Below are 24,519 nucleotides of genomic sequence, written 5' to 3' on the forward strand. Positions count from 1 at the left end.
TATTAGGACTCTACCTTTTAAAGATAAGTCCCTCTGTAGCCATTGATTTAGTTTCTTCTGGGGTTTTTTAATAAGAGGGTTAACATTTAGTAAGCCTCTAGACTTCTGATCCTTTGTAATGGTTATGCCTAAATATGTAAGTTCTTCTTTTACTGGAATACCATAATATGAAAGTGTCACACAATCTTTGACAGCCATGAGTTCACATTTATTAATGTTTAGATATAGACCAGATGCTTTGGAAAAGGATTGTATCACATTGATCGATATGGAAATTTGGTTAGGGTCTTTCAGAAAAAGTGTAGTATCGTCAGCCAGCTGGCTTATAATAATTTCTTTACCAGCTATGGAAATACCTTGTACAGGACTATTATTTAAAGAATTTGCAAGAAGTTGGGTGATTAATAAAAGCAGGTACGGAGAGATAGGACAACCTTGCCTAATTCCTCTCTTTGGCTCTCTGGGGCGGCAGGGTAGCCTAGTGGTTAGAGGGTTGGACTAGTAACCGGATAGTTGCAAGTTCAAACCCCAGAGCTGACAAGGTATCTGTTGTTCTGCCCCTGAACAGACAGTTAACCCACTGTTCATTGAAAATAAGAATTTGTTCATAACTGACTCAAATCTAGGTGAGGTGCCATATTTCAATTTGATAGAGCCATTTGCATAGAGTCTTAATAGCCTTACAGAAACTCAGTAAAACTGATGCTCTGTGTCAAATGCTTCAAATGCTTTTCTAAAGATAATATGAAGCTATCCTCAGTTATTAGACCTTTAAAACAGTATCTTAGTTACTGTATACATAAATAATAAATATAGCTTTCAATCTTCTTCGTAAGTTTGTAAACAAAATAGGTATTCATTCTGGTCATACAAGAACAAATTAATACATTGAAATACCTGAGTATTCCTGAAAAATAGTCACCTGAGGTAAACAGCATAAGGAAAATGAGAATACCATGGCTGAAACCATCAACCTGTTCCTTCTGGTGAGATTTTACGGAGGAATATGGATTTCTGAACCGTTGATGAAGCCTCGTCCTCCGACGAAGTAAGCAGCCTTCCCCTCATTTCGTGCCATCTTGATCGTTGGCCACAACTTGTTCCTTCTTTCTATGTCTTCCGGGCTGAGATGCTCCGCGAAACGCATACCATGGCTCTGAAGGAAGGCGTTCTTCCTAGCAGCTTTCCAGACAGCATCCCTGTAGAATCTGGCAGTGAATAGCATGATGATACCCCTAGGTCTTGAATCGTTTTGCTGTTGCTTCTTGTATATCCATACTATGACCAATAAGCATACGATTTACTAAACCCACGTCACAAATAGTACGGTTAGTATGAGTATCCGAACACAGCTATCCTGTCCAACTGACGAGACTTCCGTTTCTTCATCCGGGGACTTTGAATTAGTGCGCATGTCTTTTACGTTTGCGCATCTTCTTGCGTAGCTCCTTTGTTTGTGTTGGTCGAAATCCATCAAACAGCGTACTGTACGTTCGTGAATTCAAGCGAATTGCGCGCAACGTGCGGTGTCGTTCACACTGCATGCTTTGGACAGGAGGAAGGCTAATCAATACAATCGTGAAAAGCGGGGAAAAGTTCATTGATTTTTTACAGAGAGATGTTGTTATAATCGTGTGCAAACCAAGGCAATTTTCATTACAAAGCAGTTATCCTGGACGTGGAGCAGGAGGTATGGTTTGGTAGACCCTCTGGTTGTGTAATTGAGCTGGTTAGCATTAGCAGACTAACGTTAGCTAGTGCTTTCATTTTGGGCCTTCACAAAAAAGTTGTCGCCCAACCAATAACAATTACTAGCCAACTAGTTGTTTAAATCAGACCATAGGTTAGTAGTTTGTTAATCTATTGGTGAACAAATTTGACCACTTTTTTATCTTCCCAATGAGTGTGCTAACGACGCACTTGAAATTGTACGCGTGCTACAACTAAGTTACAAAGCATTCGCACATTCATTGGCTAAGATAATTTAGCTAGCCAGCGAACTAACGTTAGCTAGCTTTCCAGACTTTGCACTGCTAAAGAGTTCACCTACTAACGTTAACTAACATTAGGAAGAATTTACCAGATAGCAAGCAGCAGCCATGCCTTTACATGTTGGTAAATCGAAAAATTTCGTGATGAATTTGGTTGGAGCACAATAAGCTGATGCGTTACTTGTTATTGACATGCATGGACTATGTACGTTGCTGAAGTCCTAGTTAACTAATAATACATTATTCTAGTTTGCCCAATTTTTATGTTTTTTTTGTTTACATCTTTCAAGTTGTGAGTCGCCATGGCAGCTGCCTTCCCATATAGAGGGGTACCAGGTGGAATGCCCCCAGGTATCCATCCCCCAGCCCAGGTTCCAGACTACATGTCTGAGGAAAAACTGCAAGAGAAAGGTGGGTTAAGCTCAATGGAGAACTTTTGAACCATGTGTTTTATCTAATGCACAGCTACTGGACTGGCTTCATGGAGCTGTCATCTACTAAAAAGCATAACATTTCATTGCCCCTTTGGCTATGATTTCCATGGTTGTTATTCGATTCATAAAATGGAAAATTCCTTTGAATGAACATATCATATAACCATTATTGTTATCTTCCCAATCCGACAGCCAGAAAATGGCAGCAGTTGCAGGCAAAGCGCTACTCTGAGAAGAGGAAGTTTGGGTTTGTTGACGCCCAGAAGGAGGACATGCCACCTGAGCACGTCCGTAAGATCATCAGGGACCACGGTGACATGACCAACAGGAAATTCCGTCACGACAAGAGGGTATACCTGGGGTAAGAAGCAACTTCCCAGTGTCTCTATGGAACTCTGGTGATTTGGATTAGAATTGAGAAAATGTTGTTTATGATACCCAGGGGTGAATGTAAAGCGGTACGGTGTCCTGGGCAAAATAAATAATGTGATACGCAGTACGTATAGAACATGAACCTATCGCAATAATTAAAACAAAATGGCAAGAAAACTGTAGGCTATTACACCACTATTTATCATTACTGCTTGTCAGAGGCATGGAGAATTTAGCGAATGGACTTTTAACTATATATTCATGTACATACTACTTCAATTGGGCTGACCAACCAGTGCTCCAGCGCATTGGCTAACTGGGCTTATCTGCATTCTGACTCGCCACCCCCTCTTTTACACTACTGCTACTCTCTGTTCATCATATATGCATAGTGACTATAACCATATCTACATGTACATACTACCTCAATCCGCCTGACTAACCGGTGTCTGTATGTAGTCTCGCTACTTTTATAGCCTCGCTACTGTAGGTCTACCTACACCTGTTGTATTTGGCGCACGTGACAAATGAACTTTGATTTGAATGGACCTGAAAACGGGTGGTATAGCCTATGGTTAGATGAGAACACTGACATTTTGCTAAATTCTGGCCTAATGACAATTGCCAAATGTTAAGTTTTGGGGTGTTTTGTGTGACTTATGCCTCTTAACATTCACCATTGTTTGGAGGCTGGAAATATGTTTAGAGTGGATGAACATGCGTGGGTAGCCTAGTAAATGAGCCCTTTTGAAGTGTTTATTTGACAGAGGTCCCGTACAGGGAATACATTAATCTTACTGCTGATGAAATCTCACATTGTTTGGTTACCATTTTGAACCTGGTTGTTTTAGATGTTTAATTTCATGTGGAGAATACAATGGTGAAATCTTAAGTGAATATTTGATCAATTATTGCATGAGAGCACAAGCTGTTCTGGATGACTGTGATCTTGCTCTTCGTAGCCGATGTAAGACCTTTAAACATGTTAACATTCACAAGACCGCGGGGCCAGACGGGATACCAAGATGTGTACTCAGAACATGCGCTGACCAGCTGGCAAGTGTCTTAACCGACATTTTCAACCTATCCTTGATCCGGTCTGTAATACCAACTTGTTTCAAGCAGACCTCTATACACCCTGTGCACATGAACGCCAAGGTAACCTGCACTCACATTTACAGCGATGAAATGCTTTGAAGCTATGGTCATGGCTCACATCAACACCATCAGAAACCCTGGACCCACTCAAATTCAGATACCGTCCCAACAGATCCACAGATGACGCAATCTCTATTGCGCTCCACATTGCTCTCGCCCACCTGGACAAAAGGAATACCTATGTAAGAATGAGTTTCATTGACTACAGCTCAGGACCCTGGGAATTAATACCTCCCTCTGCAACTGGATCCTTGACTTCCCGATGGGCAGCCCCCAGGCATAGGCTACAGCGCTTCCGCCACGCTGACCATCAACACGTGTGCTTAGTCCTCTCCTGTTCTCAGAGTGGCCGTGTACAACTCCAACACCGTCAAGTTTGCTGAGGACACGACTGCTCAACTTGAGCAAGACAAAGGAGCTGATCGTGGACTACAGGAAATGGAGGGGCAAGCATGCCCCCACCCACATTGGTTGTACTTTAGTGGAGCGGGTAAAGAGCTTCAATTCCCCGGTGTTCACATCACTAAGGAATTAACATGGTCCACCCACACCCACACAGTTGTGAAGAGGAGGCTGAAAAGTTCCCTTTAGGAGGCTGAAAAGATTTGGCATGGGTTCTTAGATCCTCAGTTACACCATTGAGAGCATATTGGCGGGCTGCATCTCTGCTCAGTACGGCAATTGTAAGGCACCTGATTGCAAGGTGTTGAGTACGGCCATGTACATCACTGTGGCCAAGCTCACTGCCATCCAAAAATGGTCAGTCTCCAGCCACCCAAGTCATAGATTGTTCTCTCTGCTACCACACAGCAAGCGGTGCCAGTGCAGCTGTGTCTAGAACCAACAGGACCCGGCATACTTACACTGACATTCTAACACACACACGACATGCGCACACATGCATACGGAAGCCACACAAAAGGAGAGGAAAGTAAGCATTTCACTGTTAGCCTATACCTGTTGTTTACGAAGCATTTGATAAATAAAATGTTTTGTGGTTTGCTAACTATGCCCCCGTCCTCCTTTTCAAGCAATGCTCACACCACTTCCTCTGTCTCCACTAATCTTCCCATCTCTCCTTTTTGTGCGGTCTTCTCCACAGAGCTCTGAAGTACATGCCCCACGCGGTGCTGAAGCTACTGGAGAACATGCCCATGCCCTGGGAGCAGATCAGAGACGTGCCTGTCCTATACCACATCACTGGAGCCATCTCCTTCGTCAACGAGATCCCCTGGGTCATAGAGCCTGTCTACATCGCCCAGTGGGGGTAAGACGGACTAATATTCTGTTCGTGCATGTTTTTATTTCTGTTTTGGTGTAATTTTTAGAGTGAATGAACAATTGAGGACTGTTTATGGATTTAAGCATGCTTAGTTTCCATTAAAGTCCTATTTAGATTTTTTTTAAACTAGAGTTAGCCATAGATGCCTCAAACCACCTAGATTATCCTCGTTCGCTTGCTAGTTAAATTCTCTCCGTAGCGCCATGTGGATCATGATGCGTCGTGAGAAGAGGGACCGTCGTCACTTCAAGCGTATGCGCTTCCCTCCTTTTGACGATGAGGAACCTCCGCTGGACTACGCTGATAACATCCTGGATGTGGAGCCACTGGAGGCCATCCAGATGGAGCTGGATGCAGAAGAGGACTCCTCCGTGGCTGAGTGGCTCTACGAACACCAGCCCCTCAAGGACGCCAACAAGTGAGTCGCAGCGAAGCCTGTTTTGGTTTCTCTCTGGGCAGTCCTGATGTGTAAAGGGCAGTTCTGATGTGTAAAGGACACCTGCTCACTGAGTTTCATTTATTTTCAAATTACACAGTTTAAACTATTGCCTGGTGGTCATCAGAATATTATCACAGTGTACCAATGACCTGAAACCTCTTAATGTAAGCCACAGTATTTAAACACAAGTCTTGATTGGTTTAGCACAAGTTCTGAGTAAGTTGAAATCAGTCAAGTGTTCTTCAAGCTAAAACACGACTAGATTGGTTGTCTATTTTCTTTTTGTCCTTGTATGAACCTGCCTTTCTCACCTTCCCTTCAACCCCAGGTATGTGAACGGGACCACGTACAGGCGTTGGCAGTTCACCCTGCCCATGATGTCCACGCTGTACCGTCTGGCCAACCAGCTGCTGACTGACCTGGTGGACTACAACTATTTCTACCTGTTTGACCTGAAGGCCTTCTTCACCTCCAAGGCCCTCAACATGGCCATCCCCGGGGGACCTAAGTTTGAACCCCTAGTTAGGGACATCAACCTCCAGTAAGAGCTGGGATATTTAGTCTGTTACTCCTTAGTGGGGACTCTTAAGTACATTGCTGAATCGCTCAAATAAATATTTTTAGTGCTGTCTAACTTGTGGTGGCTTTTGGGCATTACACTGTGGAAGTATCTGTTCCTGAACTCTCTTCTCCCATCTCAGAGATGAAGACTGGAACGAGTTCAACGACATCAACAAGATCATCATCAGACAGCCAATCAGGACGGAGTACAAGATTGCCTTCCCATACCTGTACAACAACCTTCCCCACCACGTTCACCTCACCTGGTGAGAAAGATGCCCTCTACTGACATTACTGTCTATCTCATACAGGCCCCAGAACATCCTCCTAGATTCTACAAATGGAAACCTCCTATTGACATGCACACATTTGGGTGATATGCCACCAATGCTGACAAGTGTTTCTGTAGGTACCACACTCCCAATGTGGTGTTCATCAAGACTGAGGATCCTGATTTGCCAGCGTTTTACTTTGACCCCCTGATCAACCCCATCTCCCACAGACACTCAGTCAAGGTATGTGTTGTTTTTAATGGACAGTACGTTATGCACTGCAACCAAATTGCCCTTCACAGACAAATCCCTCTTGAATTGTAATGAACCCTGCCCAAGCAGCTCTTTTAACACAGTCTTGCCTAGGGCACAGAAATGTTTTCTCAAATTGTATCTACCTAGCTAGTAGCCCTCCCACAAAGGCGCACTTGCATTGGTTTGCTTGCAAGTGCGTAACGACTGGAGGAAAATTGAATTGGATGGTGGGTTACTGGCTGAACAGAATCTGTGCTGCAGTTGGTCCATCAGCATTCAAACACCTATTTTGAGATTGGAGGAGTCAACTAATAGCAGATACTTCTTTATTGTAGTGTTCTCCTGTTGTTTTGCCCCCCCCCCCCCCAACATCTCTCACACATACTCACACCCCATACAGAGTCAGGAGCCTCTGCCAGAGGATGACGAAGAGTTTGAGCTTCCAGAGTACGTGGAGCCCTTCCTGAAGGAGACACCCCTCTACACAGACAACACAGCCAATGGAATCGCTCTGCTCTGGGCACCACGCCCCTTCAACTTGCGCTCTGGGAGGACCAGGCGGGCCATCGACATCCCACTCATCAAGAACTGGTGAGGAAACACTCAAATAACATTATTTGGTAATGTTGATGTAGGATGGGAATTGATATTGCTGTGTAAATGTATTTATTGCCTTTTTTAAACCAGGTAAGTCATTGGAAACCTTCTCTTACAATAAATACTCAGTAACGTGTCCTACATAGACCTTTAATGACTGAAGATGACTGCTAAATCTGTGAACTCTCTTGTCTCTGCTGATATTGTAAACCTAATAAAGATGGCATGGTAATACTAAATGAAAATCTAATTAGTGAGTGTCTGCCTGACTGCCTCCCATGTCAGGTATCGTGAGCATTGCCCAGCCGGCCAGCCAGTGAAGGTGCGGGTGTCTTACCAGAAACTGCTCAAGTACTATGTACTCAACGCTCTCAAACACAGACCACCCAAGGCCCAGAAGAAGAGGTAAGCATCAATGATGATTCTCAAGTTACTAAACTAACCCCCAATTTCATCAATGATTGTTTGTAGATGTTTGATATGGAAAAATAACTGACATTTACTATTTGCAGCACAATTTTGTGGAAAAAATATACCACAAGTACAACAATCTGACCAGCCTCCTCTGTCCTCCCCTACCAGGTACTTGTTTCGTTCCTTTAAAGCCACCAAGTTCTTCCAGTCAACTAAGCTGGACTGGGTGGAGGTGGGCCTGCAGGTGTGCAGACAGGGATACAACATGCTGAACCTGCTCATCCACCGCAAGAACCTCAACTACCTGCACCTGGATTACAACTTCAACCTCAAGCCTGTCAAGACCCTCACCACGAAGGTAACCAGACAAACTAGATGCCAACTGATGTAAGAGGGGCAAGACGGAGAGAAGTCCTGTCCAACCCCCGGCTTACCGCAGGCCTTCTTAGTTGTCAACATTGTGTAACTAAATCCTAATTTGTGTAGCACAATATTAACGGGTGCTTGTGACATGCTGCATTACAAGCATGTTTTATCTAACCTGCAACGAGTTAACAATTTAGTAGTGGTGTTGGCCAACTTTGGAAATTTGCAGATAGAAATGTCATGAATAAACCTTACATTACGTGTCAGAGGCATGTTTGTTCTACTTATCATATTTTTATCTAAATGCAGTCCATAACCTTGTGCCCTGGTGAATGTGCATATGGTGTCTGTCTTTTCTTCAGGAACGTAAGAAGTCCAGGTTCGGGAATGCCTTCCATCTGTGCAGAGAGGTGCTGCGTCTCAGCAAGCTGGTGGTGGACAGCCACGTGCAGTACAGACTGGGCAACGTGGATGCTTTCCAGGTCAGCAACACAGCACTTGAATAACATCAAAGCCCCAATAAAATCTTCCTTTATTTGGTGTTAAATAGCATGATTTGATTTTGGCTCACAATTGGAAGTGCCTGTTAGAAATTCAAACCTATTAGGAAAGACTTTAAATATGTATTGTTTCTCCCTACTTCCTCCTTGGTCTGTAGTTGGCAGACGGGCTGCAGTACATCTTTGCCCACGTGGGCCAGCTGACTGGCATGTACCGCTACAAGTACAAGCTGATGAGACAAATCCGGATGTGCAAGGACCTCAAGCACCTCATCTACTACCGCTTCAACACTGTGAGTACTGAGTATACACCCACACACTTATATCCATGTAAATGGTCACACAAACATTACCTATGTTGTCGATTTCGTAAAGGAACAATTTTCCATTATTGCCACTAAGTAACACATCTGCTCTGAAATGTATTGGTGGTTATATTGGAACACAACTAAAGGCTGAGTTTGTTGTTGAAGGTATGTGTTTTGCTGTGTGTTCTCAGGGTCCAGTGGGTAAGGGTCCAGGCTGTGGGTTCTGGGCACCAGGATGGAGAGTGTGGCTGTTCTTTATGAGGGGCATCACCCCTCTGCTGGAGAGATGGCTGGGCAACCTGCTGGCCAGGCAGTTTGAAGGTAAGGCCTTTTAACTTCCCTTTATCATAAGTGATGTTAGAACTGTTTGTGATACTAATTATCACATGAGGCACAATGGCCTATCAATTAACTACTTGCTTACCCAGTTGCATTTGAGCCCTTGAAAAGTAAATATTTTGATAAGTGTGCTTGTGAAGGGTGAGGAGAGGGAAAAAGCAGGACCATGAACTATGACGTCAAGAAAACGCAAATGAATTCACTGTGGATCGTGAGAAGCTCTCCTACTGATGTACTGATTGGGAACACCAGTCAATCAACCAATCGTGGATGTCCCCTTCAACAGGTCGTCACTCCAAGGGCGTGGCGAAGACTGTGACGAAGCAGCGTGTGGAGTCCCACTTTGACCTGGAGCTGCGTGCGGCCGTGATGCACGACATCCTGGACATGATGCCTGAGGGCATCAAGCAGAACAAGGCCAGAACCATCCTGCAGCACCTCTCTGAGTCCTGGCGCTGCTGGAAGGCCAACATCCCCTGGAAGGTATGAGATTATAGAGATGAAAAGGCATGAGGCAGCATATAGGGGGAAATGAATGTTGGGGCAACATTTCAGGGTCTTGTGTGCTTGATTTTACTGCCAGAAAGGTAGGAGCAGTTCAGGGAATGTTTGCTTTAAGAATATTTATTGGTGACTTGTTATAGAAATATAATCTTTCAACAAACTCAGTTGTCTTCAGCAATTATGATTTTGTAAGCAATAAACATAACTTGTTTTCCTGAAAGGTTCAACATTTGCCATTACTGGAAGGTAGTTCATTTACACCTATCCAGTACTGGGACAGCTTTTGGCACATCTAATCCATGTCGATCCTCCAGGTCCCAGGCCTGCCCACACCCATCGAGAACATGATCCTACGCTACGTGAAGGCCAAAGCTGATTGGTGGACCAACACAGCCCACTACAACCGCGAGCGAATCAGGCGCGGCGCAACCGTGGACAAGACTGTGTGCAAGAAGAACCTGGGCAGACTGACCCGTCTGTACCTGAAGGCTGAGCAGGAGAGGCAGCACAACTACCTGAAGGTAATACAGCACACACTATGATCCTCGTTTATGGCATGGAAGGCACTAAATAAGTGCATAGCTGTTGCAACCATAGAGGTAGAACACATAGTTATCTCTATTGTGCAACTACCTTCTCTGCTGTGAGGAGTGTAGACAATTCAGCCATGCAACAGCAAACCAGCAGAGTTAACAGGGCCACCAGTCTCTCAAGAACAGGCTGAGTCGGTAGTATAATACTCTGACACTTGTTTTAAAAAATGTGTGTGTATATATGGGATGTTTGTTTATAGAAAAATCGAATGTAATGGTACGGCTTATTTATTTGTACCAAAACTGGTAACTTGGTTCCTATGACTTCATATTGCCATATGCAGTGTGTATAATGTGTCAGCTGTGTCTCCCAGGATGGTCCATACATCACAGCAGAGGAGGCTGTGGCCATCTACACCACAACAGTCCACTGGCTGGAGAGCAGACGCTTCTCCCCCATCCCCTTCCCCCCACTGTCCTACAAACACGACACCAAACTGCTCATCCTGGCTCTGGAGAGGCTCAAAGAGGCCTACAGGTAACACACACTAACTCCCTGTAGCCTTCTGTTAGGGAACATGTACTGAAAAAGATGGCTTTAGATCCTTTCTGCTAGGGTATCTTGCAGTGATTTGACCGTGTGGTTGTTTTCTCTTCCCAGTGTGAAGTCCAGGCTGAACCAGTCTCAGAGAGAGGAGTTGGGGCTGATAGAGCAGGCCTATGACAACCCTCACGAGGCCCTGTCCAGAATCAAACGGCACCTGCTCACACAGAGAGCCTTCAAAGAGGTTAGTCCCAGGACCAACTCTAAATACACACTGGGCTTTTTGCTTAAGCCACCCTCTAAATTTCATCCCTTTTCGTCTAACTATATGGAGATGATTTGAACTTTCAGTTGACCAAGTTAACTGTCCTAAGAACCAAATCTATCTCGCTTCTATGAACTTAGCACTCACCCATTCCACTCCAATTGCTCTCCTCCCCCTCTCTCTAGGTTGGCATAGAGTTCATGGACCTGTACAGTCACCTGGTGCCTGTGTATGATGTGGAGCCCCTGGAGAAGATCACGGATGCCTACCTGGACCAGTACCTGTGGTATGAGGCTGACAAACGACGTCTCTTCCCCCCCTGGATCAAACCAGCTGACACAGAGCCTCCTCCACTCCTCGTCTACAAGTGGTGCCAAGGTGAGGACTAGGTTGGGTAGATTTTGTGTGTTTATAGTAGTTGTATTTATGTACTGTATGTGTATTCACAGAGCCAATGCATATTGTATAATAGGAAAAGGTATCTATGCCCTCTGCAATCGTTTCTGTTCGACGCTTTCAATAATTCTATATCCATTCATTGTAGGATACAAATCAGAGTGTTTTTCCCTCGTGTTTTGTAACCAGGCATCAACAACCTGCAGGATGTGTGGGAGACGATGGAGGGAGAGTGTAACGTGATGCTGGAGTCTCGCTATGAAAAGATGTATGAGAAAATAGATCTGACGCTGCTCAACAGACTGCTGCGTCTCATCGTGGACCACAACATCGCTGACTACATGACTGCCAAGAACAATGTGGTCATCAACTACAAGGTGAGAACACCTTGCTGTCTCGAAGAGGGGTTTGTTGTGCAGGGTTTGGATCAAGTCAATTTAATTTGAGTCAATTCAGGAAGTAAACTGAGATTCCAATTTTCCTCATTCAAAAGCAATGACGAAGATCTTGTGCTGGTCTTTTTTGTCAGTTAAATGATGGCATTGTTTGATATTCTACCTTTTTACTTTTCGCTACTAACTGTTTAGTTGTTTATATAAATATCCTTTTTCTCTCCCATCCCAGGACATGAACCACACCAACTCGTACGGTATCATCCGTGGTCTGCAGTTTGCCTCGTTCATCGTGCAGTACTACGGCCTGGTCATGGACCTGTTGGTGCTGGGCCTCCACCGGGCCAGTGAGATGGCTGGACCCCCTCAGATGCCCAACGACTTCCTGTCCTTCCAGGATACAGCCACAGAGAGTGCCCACCCCATCCGCCTCTACTGCAGATACATCGACCGCATACATATCTTCTTCAGGTACAAAACAGCAACACAACACCTTAGATAGAAGTTAGTACTCCTTAACTGACGCTACATCAAATACCTGAGTAGGAGCAAAAGAGACACGCACACACACACACACAAATTTTACTTGGTGCAGACTAACGGCTTAGACTTATCCATGTAGGTATCTGTTGAAATCTGTAGAAGCTCAGTGATTGACGTGTCCTGCTCTTTTCTCCTTCTTCCAGGTTCTCAGCTGATGAGGCCAGGGACCTTATCCAGAGGTACCTAACGGAGCACCCTGACCCCAACAATGAGAACATTGTGGGCTACAACAACAAGAAGTGCTGGCCCAGAGACGCCAGGATGAGACTGATGAAGCACGACGTCAACCTGTGAGTCGTTGTTCCCCCCCCCCCATATTGCTTGTTCTTTATATGGAACAGTAGCTGAGAAAATAATGCAGGACTCGTGTGAGATGTACTGATGTGAGACCACATTTTATTTTCCCTGCTTCACCAATGTTGGGATTCTGGTTAATTCAGCTTCAGAAGTCTGCATTGTCAGTTGAGCTCTGCAGAATCACTGCATTTTGGACTTATCTTTGTTTCCAAACATTGAATATTATTAATCATTAGTTGTGCTAGACACATCAGGGGTGCGATTAGTCTACGGTCTGTACCAGAAGTTAATGGGTATCTGTAGGAGGAATGGTCAGTGCAATTAATCTTGGAATGTACTGAGTGTAGGGGAAACGATCACATGTGGCAGCAGTGATAAGGGGAGAGAGTCGTGGTTTAGTGATGAAGGGGGTTGAGGTCAGGTCACATTAAGGGAGAAGGAACACTTTATTAACCGTATCACTTAATTTCCTGCCTAGCAATAAAGATGCAATGTTTAGTAAGAAGGAGGAGACTCCACCCCAAATTGGGGTGTGTATATATATATATATACCACCACTGGTAGAACCACTTCTTGGTCTGTTCAGCTGTTCTATCCTCTGGGATGAATAAACTTTGTTTAAGCTTTCATAGTGTCTGTTGAGCTCTTACTCTGATATTTAGAACCTAAAACCAGCAACTTGAATGGGAGGAACAGCGATACTCCTATCTTGTGAAATAATAGTTGTCCCTCCCTCTCTGTAACTGTCCAGGGGTCGTGCTGTGTTCTGGGACATTAAGAACCGCCTGCCTCGCTCTGTGACCACGGTGCAATGGGAGAACAGCTTTGTGTCAGTCTACAGCAAAGACAACCCTAACCTGCTCTTCAACATGTGTGGCTTCGAGTGCCGCATCCTGCCCAAGTGTCGCACCAGCTACGAGGAGTTCACCCACAAGGACGGAGTCTGGAACCTGCAGAACGAGGTGAGAGGGGAAACGGAGGGATGGAGAGAGAAAGGCTGGAGGAAGAGGGATGTTGCCTGGTTAACTTAGTTTATACCCAGTTTAAACTGAGTTTATACCAGTTGACCCTGTCCTTCGCCCCCATGGTGATACAGTGGTGTGCTAAATGATCATGGCAGCTGCCACCAGATAGTCAGACCTTCATCACCGTGGCTGACTGGAACTGATACGCTGCTACGCTGTTGTCCCTTGTACTAAGACAAGGCTGTTCTTGCTGTGTGTGTGTAGGTGACCAAAGAGCGTACTGCCCAGTGTTTCCTGCGTGTGGATGATGAGTCCATGCAGCGGTTCCACAACAGAGTCAGACAGATCCTCATGGCCTCAGGATCCACCACCTTTACCAAGGTAAACAACTCCTTTACAAAACATCACTGTTTCTTTCTTCACTGAGGTTCTGTCATTTTATATAGAAGTATACCAACTAAAGAAATCTGTTGTCAAAATGAAATTCATCATTAGTTGGGTTCATAACAGTAGTTATGAGAACCGTACTAATGTCGAAATACATTAACCCCCCCAATCTCCCCTCAGATTGTCAACAAGTGGAACACGGCTCTGATAGGGCTGATGACGTACTTCCGTGAGGCGGTGGTCAACACCCAGGAGCTGCTGGACCTGCTGGTGAAATGTGAGAACAAGATCCAGACACGTATCAAGATCGGTCTCAACTCCAAGATGCCCAGTCGCTTCCCCCCTGTAGTCTTCTACACCCCCAAGGAGCTGGGAGGGCTGGGCATGCTGTCCATGGGACACGTCCTCATCCCACAGTCGGATCTGAGGTAAACGCAAAATACAGAGTGTGTAGAAGCTAGGATTTGTCCAAAAAGGGTCATAAATGTTCCTGTATGAGGTTAACAAAGTCTACTTACTGCAAACTTAGAGAACATGGTATTGATAGAAATGTGAGCTGGATAATGATGTGACATTGCTAGTTGACTAATGAAGATAGACCTGGTTGCATTACTTCCTCTTTGAAATGTAGTTATTACATATTAATACATGTTTTAAATTACGAGTTAGAGGGAAGTTTTCCTTCCTGCCACTAACCCATCTTGTCCTGCTGCCCTCCCTCTCCCCCAGGTGGTCAAAGCAGACTGACGTTGGCATCACCCATTTCCGGTCCGGTATGAGCCACGAGGAGGACCAGCTGATTCCTAACCTGTACCGCTACATCCAGCCCTGGGAGAGTGAGTTCATCGACTCCCAGAGAGTTTGGGCAGAGTACGCCCTGAAGAGACAGGAGGCTATCGCACAGAACAGGTACTGAACACCTACACAGGCAAGACCTCTATCTCAACCCCTGGTCCCCATGTAGGCTGGATTTAAGCTCCACTTGGCGTTCTTAATCACACACTGCACGGATGGTTCCTGCCAGAATGTAGAACTCCACATTTTAGAGGTTTTGCTAAGGAGAAGACTTTTCAAAGTGTAAATGTAGCCTTCGCTCCATATTCTTTAACTAGATGGTCATACGGTTCAGAGGTTTAGTACTATGAGAGGTGATAGATGTCTTGTGTTCCTGTCAGGCGTCTGACCCTGGAGGACTTAGAGGACTCTTGGGACAGAGGTATCCCCCGTATCAACACCCTGTTCCAGAAGGACAGACACACGCTGGCCTACGACAAGGGCTGGAGGGTCCGCACTGACTTCAAACAGTACCAGGTAAAACAGTAACCAGGTGGTACTCTCACAAAAGTTATTAAACTCTGGTAAAAGCCTTCAGCGTATGTCCAGGCATTAAGGTGATGCTCTTTCTCATTGTGTCCTAGGTTGTGAAGGAGAACATTAACTCTGTTCTGTCTGATTGTCCTGTAGGTGCTGAAGCAGAACCCGTTCTGGTGGACCCACCAGCGTCACGACGGGAAGTTGTGGAACCTCAACAACTACAGGACAGACATGATCCAGGCTCTGGGAGGGGTGGAGGGCATCCTGGAACACACACTCTTCAAAGGGACCTACTTCCCCACCTGGGAGGGTCTCTTCTGGTCAGTACCACACACTCATTCACTACGTGACGTAGGTTATTGTTGCATGTTTGTGTGCGTGCATTTTACGTATTTATGTTATTCATGCTCAGACATTTATTGCAGTATAACATAATGTAGATGTGGGGTTTTACCTAGCTGACCTCCAGCCTTATCTCTACTTCACCACAGGGAGAAAGCCAGTGGCTTTGAGGAGTCCATGAAGTGGAAGAAGCTGACCAACGCCCAGAGATCTGGTCTGAACCAGATCCCCAACCGTCGCTTCACCCTCTGGTGGTCCCCCACCATCAACAGGGCCAACGTGAATACCTGATTACACACACACATACACACGGATGCATATCCCAGATTGGTTTTGTGTCTTATATTGTCACTCTTAACTCACAATCACGCTCTGTACTCTGTCCTCTCTAGGTGTACGTGGGTTTCCAGGTGCAGCTGGATCTGACCGGGATCTTCATGCACGGAAAGATCCCCACCCTGAAAATCTCCCTCATCCAGATCTTCAGGGCTCACTTGTGGCAGAAGATCCACGAGAGCGTCGTCATGGATCTCTGTCAGGTACTTTTATCTCCAGCTTGATGTATTTGGTTCAGTCAGGGATCACAGGAAGCCGGATGATCTTGAGACATGGCTGTAGACTCCAATGATACGTTTGTGTACCTTTCCCTTCAATGCCTTTCCAGGCAGCAATAACTTGCAGAACCCAAATAAATTTTAATAAGGACATTCTCTACCAACATCACACAAAAAACGTGGTTGAAAAGTACATTTTTATCATATGAAACTTTTCAAAAAAATCTGTTTCCTCTGTCTGTGTAGGTGTTTGACCAGGAGCTGGATGCCCTGGAGATCGAGACAGTGCAGAAAGAGACCATTCACCCCAGGAAGTCCTACAAGATGAACTCTTCCTGCGCCGACATACTACTCTTCGCCTCCTACAAGTGGAACGTCTCACGCCCCTCCCTGCTCGCTGACTCAAAGTACGACGCTACAGTTTTTTTTTTTTACCTTATTCCAGGTTAACACTGAAGCTGTGTCTTTGTTGGTTGGACATGAGCTATGTTTTGCAGGTATCCATTTTAATGTGCCATCTCAAAATGGAAACGGCTTCCAAACTTCCATGACATAATAGATCCAAGTTTTACAAGAAGCCAAGTTATTCTTGCCAGAGAGAGTACGACTCTCACGACATCAAGACCTTATTTCTGTCTTAGTACTAATTCATCCTTGACCTCTCTCCCTCTTCAGGGATGTGATGGACAGCACCACCACCCAGAAGTACTGGATCGACATACAGCTTCGCTGGGGAGACTACGACTCTCACGACATCGAGCGCTACGCCAGAGCCAAGTTCCTGGACTACACCACAGACAACATGAGCATCTACCCCTCCCCCACCGGGGTGCTCATCGCCATCGACCTTGCCTACAACCTCCACAGGTAAGCATAGCTACGCTAGCATTTCTGCTAATGTCTGCATGACAAGTAATTGATACATTTGCTAGCCTGTAGACATGAGTTCTAGCATTACCACTAATGTCCACATGATAAGTGATGGGAAATGTTGTTAGCGTAGCTAGTAGTCTTGTATAGTTGTCAACAGTTGCCCTCTCACACACGTGAGCTCAAGGGTGTTACTGAACACTTGTTTGTTTACATTTATCACATGACATAGGAACTCACCAGCCACCCTCTTTCTTTCCTCCCTCCCTACCTCTCTCCCGTCTCTCCAGTGGGTACGGTAACTGGTTCCCGGGAGGCAAGCCCCTGATCCAGCAGGCCATGGCTAAGATCATGAAGGCCAACCCTGCTCTGTACGTCCTGAGGGAGCGCATCCGTAAGGGTCTGCAGCTCTACTCCTCAGAGCCCACTGAGCCCTACCTGTCCTCCCAGAACTACGGCGAGCTCTTCTCCAATCAGATCATTTGGTTTGTGGACGACACTAACGTATACCGTGTCACCATCCACAAGGTGGGTGAGGAGTCTGGGGCTGAATTAGAATTTAGAATTATTAGAGAACCGACATTCTGAGATTCATGTCAACGTTCTAGGGCTTCTAATTTTATGGGTTGGATTCTCTGGCACAGCAGTGTACCTCCTAGAATATTTTTTACTGTAACATTTTCAGACAATGAAACATTTCTGAAAATATATACTGTTAGGTAACTAGTCTCAGGATGTTACACACTGTCTATCTTCGGTCATGTAAATACTCCTGCTCTGTCCTTGCAGACGTTTGAGGGTAACTTGACCACCAAGCCCATCAACGGAGCAATCTTCATCTTCAACCCCAGGACAGGCCAGCTCTTCCTCAAGATCATCCACACCTCTGTGTGGGCCGGACAGAAACGTCTGGGACAGGTTCGTCTTCAAATGAAAAATACATTTTACTCTCTTTAGCAATGCACAGGGCAATCAGACTCTGGAAAGGAGCAAATAAAACATTTATGAAAGACTAGTTATGCTCAATGTCCTCACTACTTTTCCTCCCCTCTTTCTTTCCTTCTCTTCTCTCTCCCTTTTATAGCTGGCGAAGTGGAAGACAGCTGAGGAGGTGGCTGCTCTGATTCGTTCCCTTCCTGTGGAGGAGCAGCCCAAACAGATCATTGTCACCAGGAAGGGCATGTTGGACCCCCTCGAGGTGATACCCCATACCTCACAATTATTACATTGATTGATTACACTGCACCTCATTGATATAGACATAGCGTTAATCTGCCCAATTTACAGATCAGTACTTGACTGAGATGATAAATATTTTGACTATCACGCTTCTTTCTCTGTGATACATTTTGATACGGTTGAGATGATTGAAAAACTGAGATGACCAATGTGTAGCAATCACAATCTCTTTACAACCTAACATTTTATTTGTATCCCTTTCTCCTCCCAGGTCCACTTGCTGGACTTCCCCAACATTGTGATCAAGGGCTCTGAGCTGCAGCTGCCCTTCCAGGCCTGTCTGAAGGTGGAGAAGTTTGGAGACCTAATCCTGAAGGCCACCGAGCCTCAGATGGTCCTGTTCAACCTGTATGACGACTGGCTCAAGACCATCTCCTCCTACACCGTTAGTCTACTTCCTACTATTTTTGTACAAGAATGAGACTTAAGCAAGGTGGTGGTAGTAGACTGACTGGTTCAAGGCGTGAGTGGCTGTTCACTTCCTGTGACCGATAATACTAGAATAAAACTAAAAAGGATTCAACAGCGATTTCTGCCAAATCTAGCGATTAGCGGTTAATGTTTATAAAAAAATTAAGTGTATTGTATACATAGGAGCCGGCTAACTGAAGAATGATGCCATAAATATCAACAATGTCTAGTCCTGTTTCTCATTCTAGAAGCTCTTCTGGAGTGCAAAACCTTTGTTGGGCGAGCCGTTTCTGTCATACCCCTGTTTAACCAGTGTGGCTCTGTTTCCTGTCTCTAGGCGTTCTCCCGTCTCATCCTGATCCTGAGGGCGCTCCATGTGAACAACGACCGTGCCAAGGTGATCCTGAAGCCCGATAAGACCACCATCACAGAGCCTCACCACATCTGGCCCACGCTGACCGATGAGGAGTGGATCAAGGTGGAGGTGCAGCTCAAAGACCTCATCCTGGCCGACTATGGAAAGAAGAACAAGTGAGTGGCTATAATGTCTGTGGTGGCCTTTGTAAAGCTGTCATGAAGCTTCACAACGCTGTCATATGTATATTAACTTCCATTTGCTATTATGAGAGTTCACAACACCTACAAGAAAAATCTCTAACCATCTCAATAAGCTTTTGCGAAAATGTTTATGGAATCAAGTAACATCTAGGATACCCACTACAAGCGAGCATGCATTTCAATCCCAAATCTCCCTCAACCATATCTGACCTGGACTCTCTGAACTCTCCAGCGTGAACGTGGCATCTCTGACCCAGTCTGAGATCCGTGACATCATCCTGGGCATGGAGATCTCTGCTCCGTCCCAGCAGCGCCAGCAGATTGCTGAGATTGAGAAGCAGACCAAGGAGCAGTCCCAGCTCACTGCCACGCAGACACGCACAGTCAACAAACACGGAGACGAGATCATCACCTCAACAACCTCCAACTATGAGACACAGACCTTCTCCTCCAAGACAGAATGGAGAGTCAGGTATGTAGGGGGGAGACATTTTTTGGTACCCTTCCCCAGGTCTGTGCCTTGACACAAATCTGTCTTGGAGCTCTACCGGCAATTCCTTCAACCTAATGGCTTGGTTTTTGCTCTGACATGCACTGTCAACTGTGGGACCTTTTATATAGACGTGTGTGCCTTTCCAAAACATGTCCAATCATTTGTATATACCGCAGGTGGACTCTAATCAAGTTGTATAAACATCTCAAGGATGATCAGTGGGAACATGATAATGTCTCATAGCAAAGGGTCTGAATGCTTATGTAAATAATGTATTTCTGTTTTTTATTTTATTTGCCAAAAATTCTAAACCTATGTTCACTTTGTCATGGGGTATTGTGTGTAGATTGAGGAAGAGAAAAAAAATGAATTTCAGAATAAGACTGTAACGTAACAAAATGTCAAGGGGTCTGAATCCTTTACGAATGCACTGTATATCCTTCCAATCACCCTTGGTGCTGACAAGGGAATGTAGTACACTTTGGAGCATTTTGATTGTTATATTATAGTTATTCCTCAAAGCAGGAGTTGTGAAATCAAGGCCATAGCTTCGGAGGTGAATGGAGCGCCAATAATGGCTCTTTGATAACTTCCTCCTGCAGGGCCATCTCTGCTGCCAACCTGCACCTGAGGACCAACCACATCTACGTGTCGTCTGATGACATCAAGGAGACGGGCTACACCTACATCCTGCCCAAGAACGTCCTCAAGAAGTTCATCTGCATCTCAGACCTGCGAGCCCAAGTCAGTACCGCAGCCTACTGTTTATCCTGTTTGCGTCACTGTAACCTCTCCTAGTTATCTCTTTGTACATTTCTGTAGATATTATTGTAATCTTCTTTATATATGAATGAAGTACTTAACTGCTTATACAGCTAGAACAGGATTATTTGGTACCCTCAATCATGTCTATTGTATAGTTTTTATATATCGGTCAGTCTGAATGTGTGTCGCTGACGTGTGCATCCTCTCTGCCTCCAGATTGCAGGTTACCTGTACGGCACCAGTCCCCCTGACAACCCCCAGGTGAAGGAGATCAGGTGTATTGTCATGGTACCCCAGTGGGGAACGCATCAGACCGTCCACCTACCCAATCAGCTGCCAGGACACGAGTACCTCAAGGTACAGACTTATGGGATACCATACACACACTCACACATAAACACACATGCTCAGATACAAGCATATAATATGATTTGATGGTATGCTGTTTACTGGGTCATGTCTCATTACGTGGAAGTGATTAACCATGGACAATGGCTAATTTTCCCTGTCTTTATGTTTTTGAGGCTCATACCAAGTAGCCTTTGAAATTGGAAGTGTTCAGTTCCTGATCAGGGCAGAACACACACGCACTCCTGCTTCCCCTGTGTCTCACCTCCTCTCTACCCCTTCTCCGCCTACAGGAGATGGAGCCCCTGGGTTGGATCCACACCCAGCCCAATGAGTCTCCCCAACTCTCCCCCCAGGATGTCACCAGCCACGCCAAGATCATGGCTGACAACCCCGCCTGGGATGGAGAGAAGACCATTATCATCACCTGCAGGTAGGACAGATACTGTTGTACTTGCTTTTTATTAACTCTTATCAGCAGTGAGTCTACATATAGCAGCTAATTTGAATAAGGTTTTACTTCATTAACTCCACCTATACATGCATCACTCTTCTTAACATTCAAGTTGCATCTGTACATCAAGGCTAACTACCATATAACATCTTTATTCATTTCCAGTTTCACTCCCGGCTCCTGCACTCTGACGGCCTACAAGCTGACTCCCAGTGGGTACGAGTGGGGCAGACAGAACACAGACAAGGGCAACAACCCCAAGGGATACCTGCCCTCCCACTATGAGAGGGTTCAGATGCTTCTGTCTGATCGCTTCCTGGGCTTCTTCATGGTGCCTGGACAGGTCTCCTGGAACTACAACTTCATGGGTGAGTAGTGCATAGAACCCGGGATTTCGCAGACACAGATTAAACCTATTCCTAGATTGAAAAAGCATGCTAAATGGAAAGTCTTGTATAATGGCTAACGCCCGTTATCAGTGTCTTTGAATCTTAGTGTATTTGAAACAATGAAATTCAACATCTGTGTAACATATCAGGGAAATAAGCATATTAGGAGAATAAGCATTTTACAACCACATGCTTGCAGTGTTTGATTATCAACATGTTATCGGGATGTGGACAGCTGCTCGTGGAGTTATGGAGTTGGTCCCCCCCTTGTTGCTATAACAGCATTCACTCTTCTGGGAAGGCTTTCCACGAGATGTTGGAACATTGCTGGGGAGACTTGCTTCCATTCAGCCACGAGCATTAGTGAGGTCAGGCACTGATGTTAGGAGATTTAGGCCTGGCTCGCTGTCTGCGTTCCAGTTTATCCCAAAATTGTTGGATGGTGTTAAGGTTAGGGCTCTGTGCAGGCCAGTCAAGTTCTTCTACACCGATCTCAACAAACCATTTCTTTATGGACCTCGCTTTGTGCACTGGGGTACATGGTGAAACAAGAAAGGGACTTTCCTAAACTGTTGCCACTAAGTTGGAAGAGCAGAATCGTCTAGTATGTCATTGTATGCTGAAGCATTAAGATTTCCCTTCACTGGAACTAAGGGGCCTAGCCCCAACCATTATAAGAGCACCCGACTATTATTCCTCCTCCACCAAACTTTACAGTTGGCACAATGCATTGGGGCAGATCACGTTCTCCTGTGATCGACCAAACCCAGATTTGTCAGTCGGACTGCCAGATGGTGAAGCGTGATTCATCACTCCAGAGAAGCGATCCACTGCTCCAAAGTCCAATGTTGGCGAGCTTTACTCTACTCCAGGCAACGCTTGGCATTGCGCATGGTGGACGTAAGCTTGTGTATGGCTGCTCGGCCATGTAAACCCATTTCATGAAGCTCTCGGCTAACAGTTACTGTGCTAACGTTGCTTCCAGAGGCCGTTTGGAACTCTGTAGTGAGCGTTGCAACCGAGGACAGACGATTTGTACACGCTTCAGCACTCAGCGGTCCTGTTGAGTAAGCTTGTGTGGCCTACCACTTTGTGGCTGAGCAGTTGTTGCTCCTAGACGTTTCCACTTCACAATAACAACACTTATAGTTGACTGGTGCAGCTCTAGCATTGCAGAAATGTGATGAACTGGCTTGTTGGAAAGGTCCTATGACGGTGCCACTTTGAAAGTCACTGAGCTCTTCAGTAAGGCCAATGTTTGTCTTTACTCAATGTTATACACCTGTCAGCAACGGGTGTGGCTGAAATAGCCAAATCCACCAATTTAAAGAGGTATCCACATACTTCTGGCAATATAGTGCATCTCAATACATCCTCTCTTCCTCTTTCAGGTGTTCGCCACGACCCCAACATGAAGTATGACCTGCAGCTGTCCAACCCCAAGGAGTTCTACCACGAGGTCCATCGGCCCTCTCACTTCCTCAACTTTGCCTCCCTGCAGGAGGGAGAGATCTACAATGCAGACAGAGAGGACATGTATGGTTGAGACTGGCGCTCCGCTCAGAGATGAGAGGATTACCTCTCTATTGTACATTTTCTATGATATGGACATCCTTATGCGGCCTGTCTAGTACAGTCAGACGTATCATTTGACCCAGCCAGCCATGAAGTTATGAATATAACTACTGCTCCATGAGAAAGGAAATGAGGTACAGCACAGCAATGGCAAACTCACGAGTGTGTGATCTCCATAGCTGTGATGGACTGAGTGTACCAACTGATAGGGATGGCCTGAAGATATTGGGGAATTTGTATGTAAGCCTAGTACCACCTTTTTAGGACACAATGTCACATTGTGTATGTTTTCTGCAAAATTATGTTTGTTCCATTTGGTTGCCCTCTCCCCTCTGATCTCTCCAATAAGGCTTCAGCATGTGAATTCTACTGCGTTTCATTTATGGCTTTCCTTTTGACACATTGCTGCCAATGTGTAATGGTATTTGTGTTTGTCTTCAGTCTGTAGTAGTTGATATAGCTGTAAGATTAATTTTTCTGTGGCATTTCTTTAAATGGGTAGTTAACCATATTCATAATGCTCTTTTTTTTCTCTCCCATAGAAACTGAACTGTGACAATGGAATTGATATGTACTGTTTATGCTAGCAGTCTCTTGCCCACTTGCTATGTTGTGCATTCATTGTGGACACTTGGTTTGGGTTAAAATAAAGATCAACATTTTATAAGTATTTGCCCTTGTTTGGTTGTCTCAGTTTTTGTGTGGGAGTGCAGTTATCATGTATTTTGTGAATAGCACCATCTTATAGCAAGGACACACCTGAGATACTGACTGATGTGGTACTTAGCATGATGTCTGCAGTCAAACTTACTGGTGGCTGAGATGGGACTCATGGGACGGTGCAAACTGGCCAAAGACTGAACCCTTTATTTTGTGGCATTGTCTCCATGATGAAGAATTTAGCATTCACAAAAGAAAGAAAGTACAAACGTTTTTTTTTTTTACTCTGATTTGTCGTGGCAATGAAACAAATGTGGGTAGATTGTCCTTTTAATTGCATTTGATCTATTTTGTTTGATTCCATTTTACCAATGGCTGCTGTTAAAGAACAGTACAGCATCATTGATCGTTTCCCATGCCTTCAGAGGAAATC

At 45.2% G+C, this 24,519-nt stretch overlaps 1 protein-coding gene across 1 annotated transcript; it reads left to right on the forward strand.

Moving 5' to 3' along the window:
• Positions 1–1,102: 1,102 nt before the first annotated feature.
• Positions 1,103–24,096, forward strand: LOC110507678 (pre-mRNA-processing-splicing factor 8). The gene is made up of 43 exons (XM_021587823.3): positions 1,103–1,690; positions 2,282–2,402; positions 2,618–2,786; positions 5,058–5,222; positions 5,437–5,655; positions 6,005–6,217; positions 6,378–6,503; positions 6,647–6,752; positions 7,165–7,355; positions 7,647–7,766; positions 7,944–8,133; positions 8,504–8,623; positions 8,800–8,934; positions 9,141–9,270; positions 9,575–9,771; positions 10,107–10,313; positions 10,700–10,863; positions 10,987–11,113; positions 11,320–11,512; positions 11,720–11,907; positions 12,155–12,393; positions 12,609–12,755; positions 13,514–13,724; positions 13,992–14,108; positions 14,295–14,542; positions 14,844–15,023; positions 15,290–15,425; positions 15,579–15,748; positions 15,920–16,049; positions 16,163–16,309; positions 16,571–16,731; positions 17,000–17,191; positions 17,485–17,722; positions 17,984–18,112; positions 18,279–18,392; positions 18,645–18,818; positions 19,182–19,375; positions 19,635–19,874; positions 20,498–20,639; positions 20,877–21,017; positions 21,302–21,441; positions 21,628–21,830; positions 23,243–24,096. The coding sequence occupies exons 2-43, from the start codon at positions 2,294–2,296 to the stop codon at positions 23,395–23,397; spliced, it is 7,017 nt and encodes a 2,338-aa protein (XP_021443498.3). The 5' UTR covers positions 1,103–1,690; positions 2,282–2,293; the 3' UTR covers positions 23,398–24,096.
• The last annotated feature ends 423 nt before the right edge of the window (positions 24,097–24,519 follow it).

The sequence above is a fragment of the Oncorhynchus mykiss genome, chromosome 27 (genome assembly GCF_057628025.1).
Source record: "Oncorhynchus mykiss isolate SJ-2025 chromosome 27, ASM5762802v1, whole genome shotgun sequence".
Lineage (NCBI taxonomy): Eukaryota > Metazoa > Chordata > Actinopteri > Salmoniformes > Salmonidae > Oncorhynchus > Oncorhynchus mykiss.

What these genes read in the sequence shown, in the direction of transcription:
- LOC110507678 (XM_021587823.3), top strand. Translation starts at nt 2,294, where the DNA reads ATGGCAGCTGCCTTCCCATATAGAGGGGTACCAGGTGGAATGCCCCCA. An exon ending in GAGGCTATCGCACAGAACAG is followed by an intron (nt 15,024 to 15,289) that starts GTACTGAACACC and finishes TGTTCCTGTCAG; the next exon opens with GCGTCTGACCCTGGAGGACT. An exon ending in ACCTGGGAGGGTCTCTTCTG is followed by an intron (nt 15,749 to 15,919) that starts GTCAGTACCACA and finishes ACTTCACCACAG; the next exon opens with GGAGAAAGCCAGTGGCTTTG.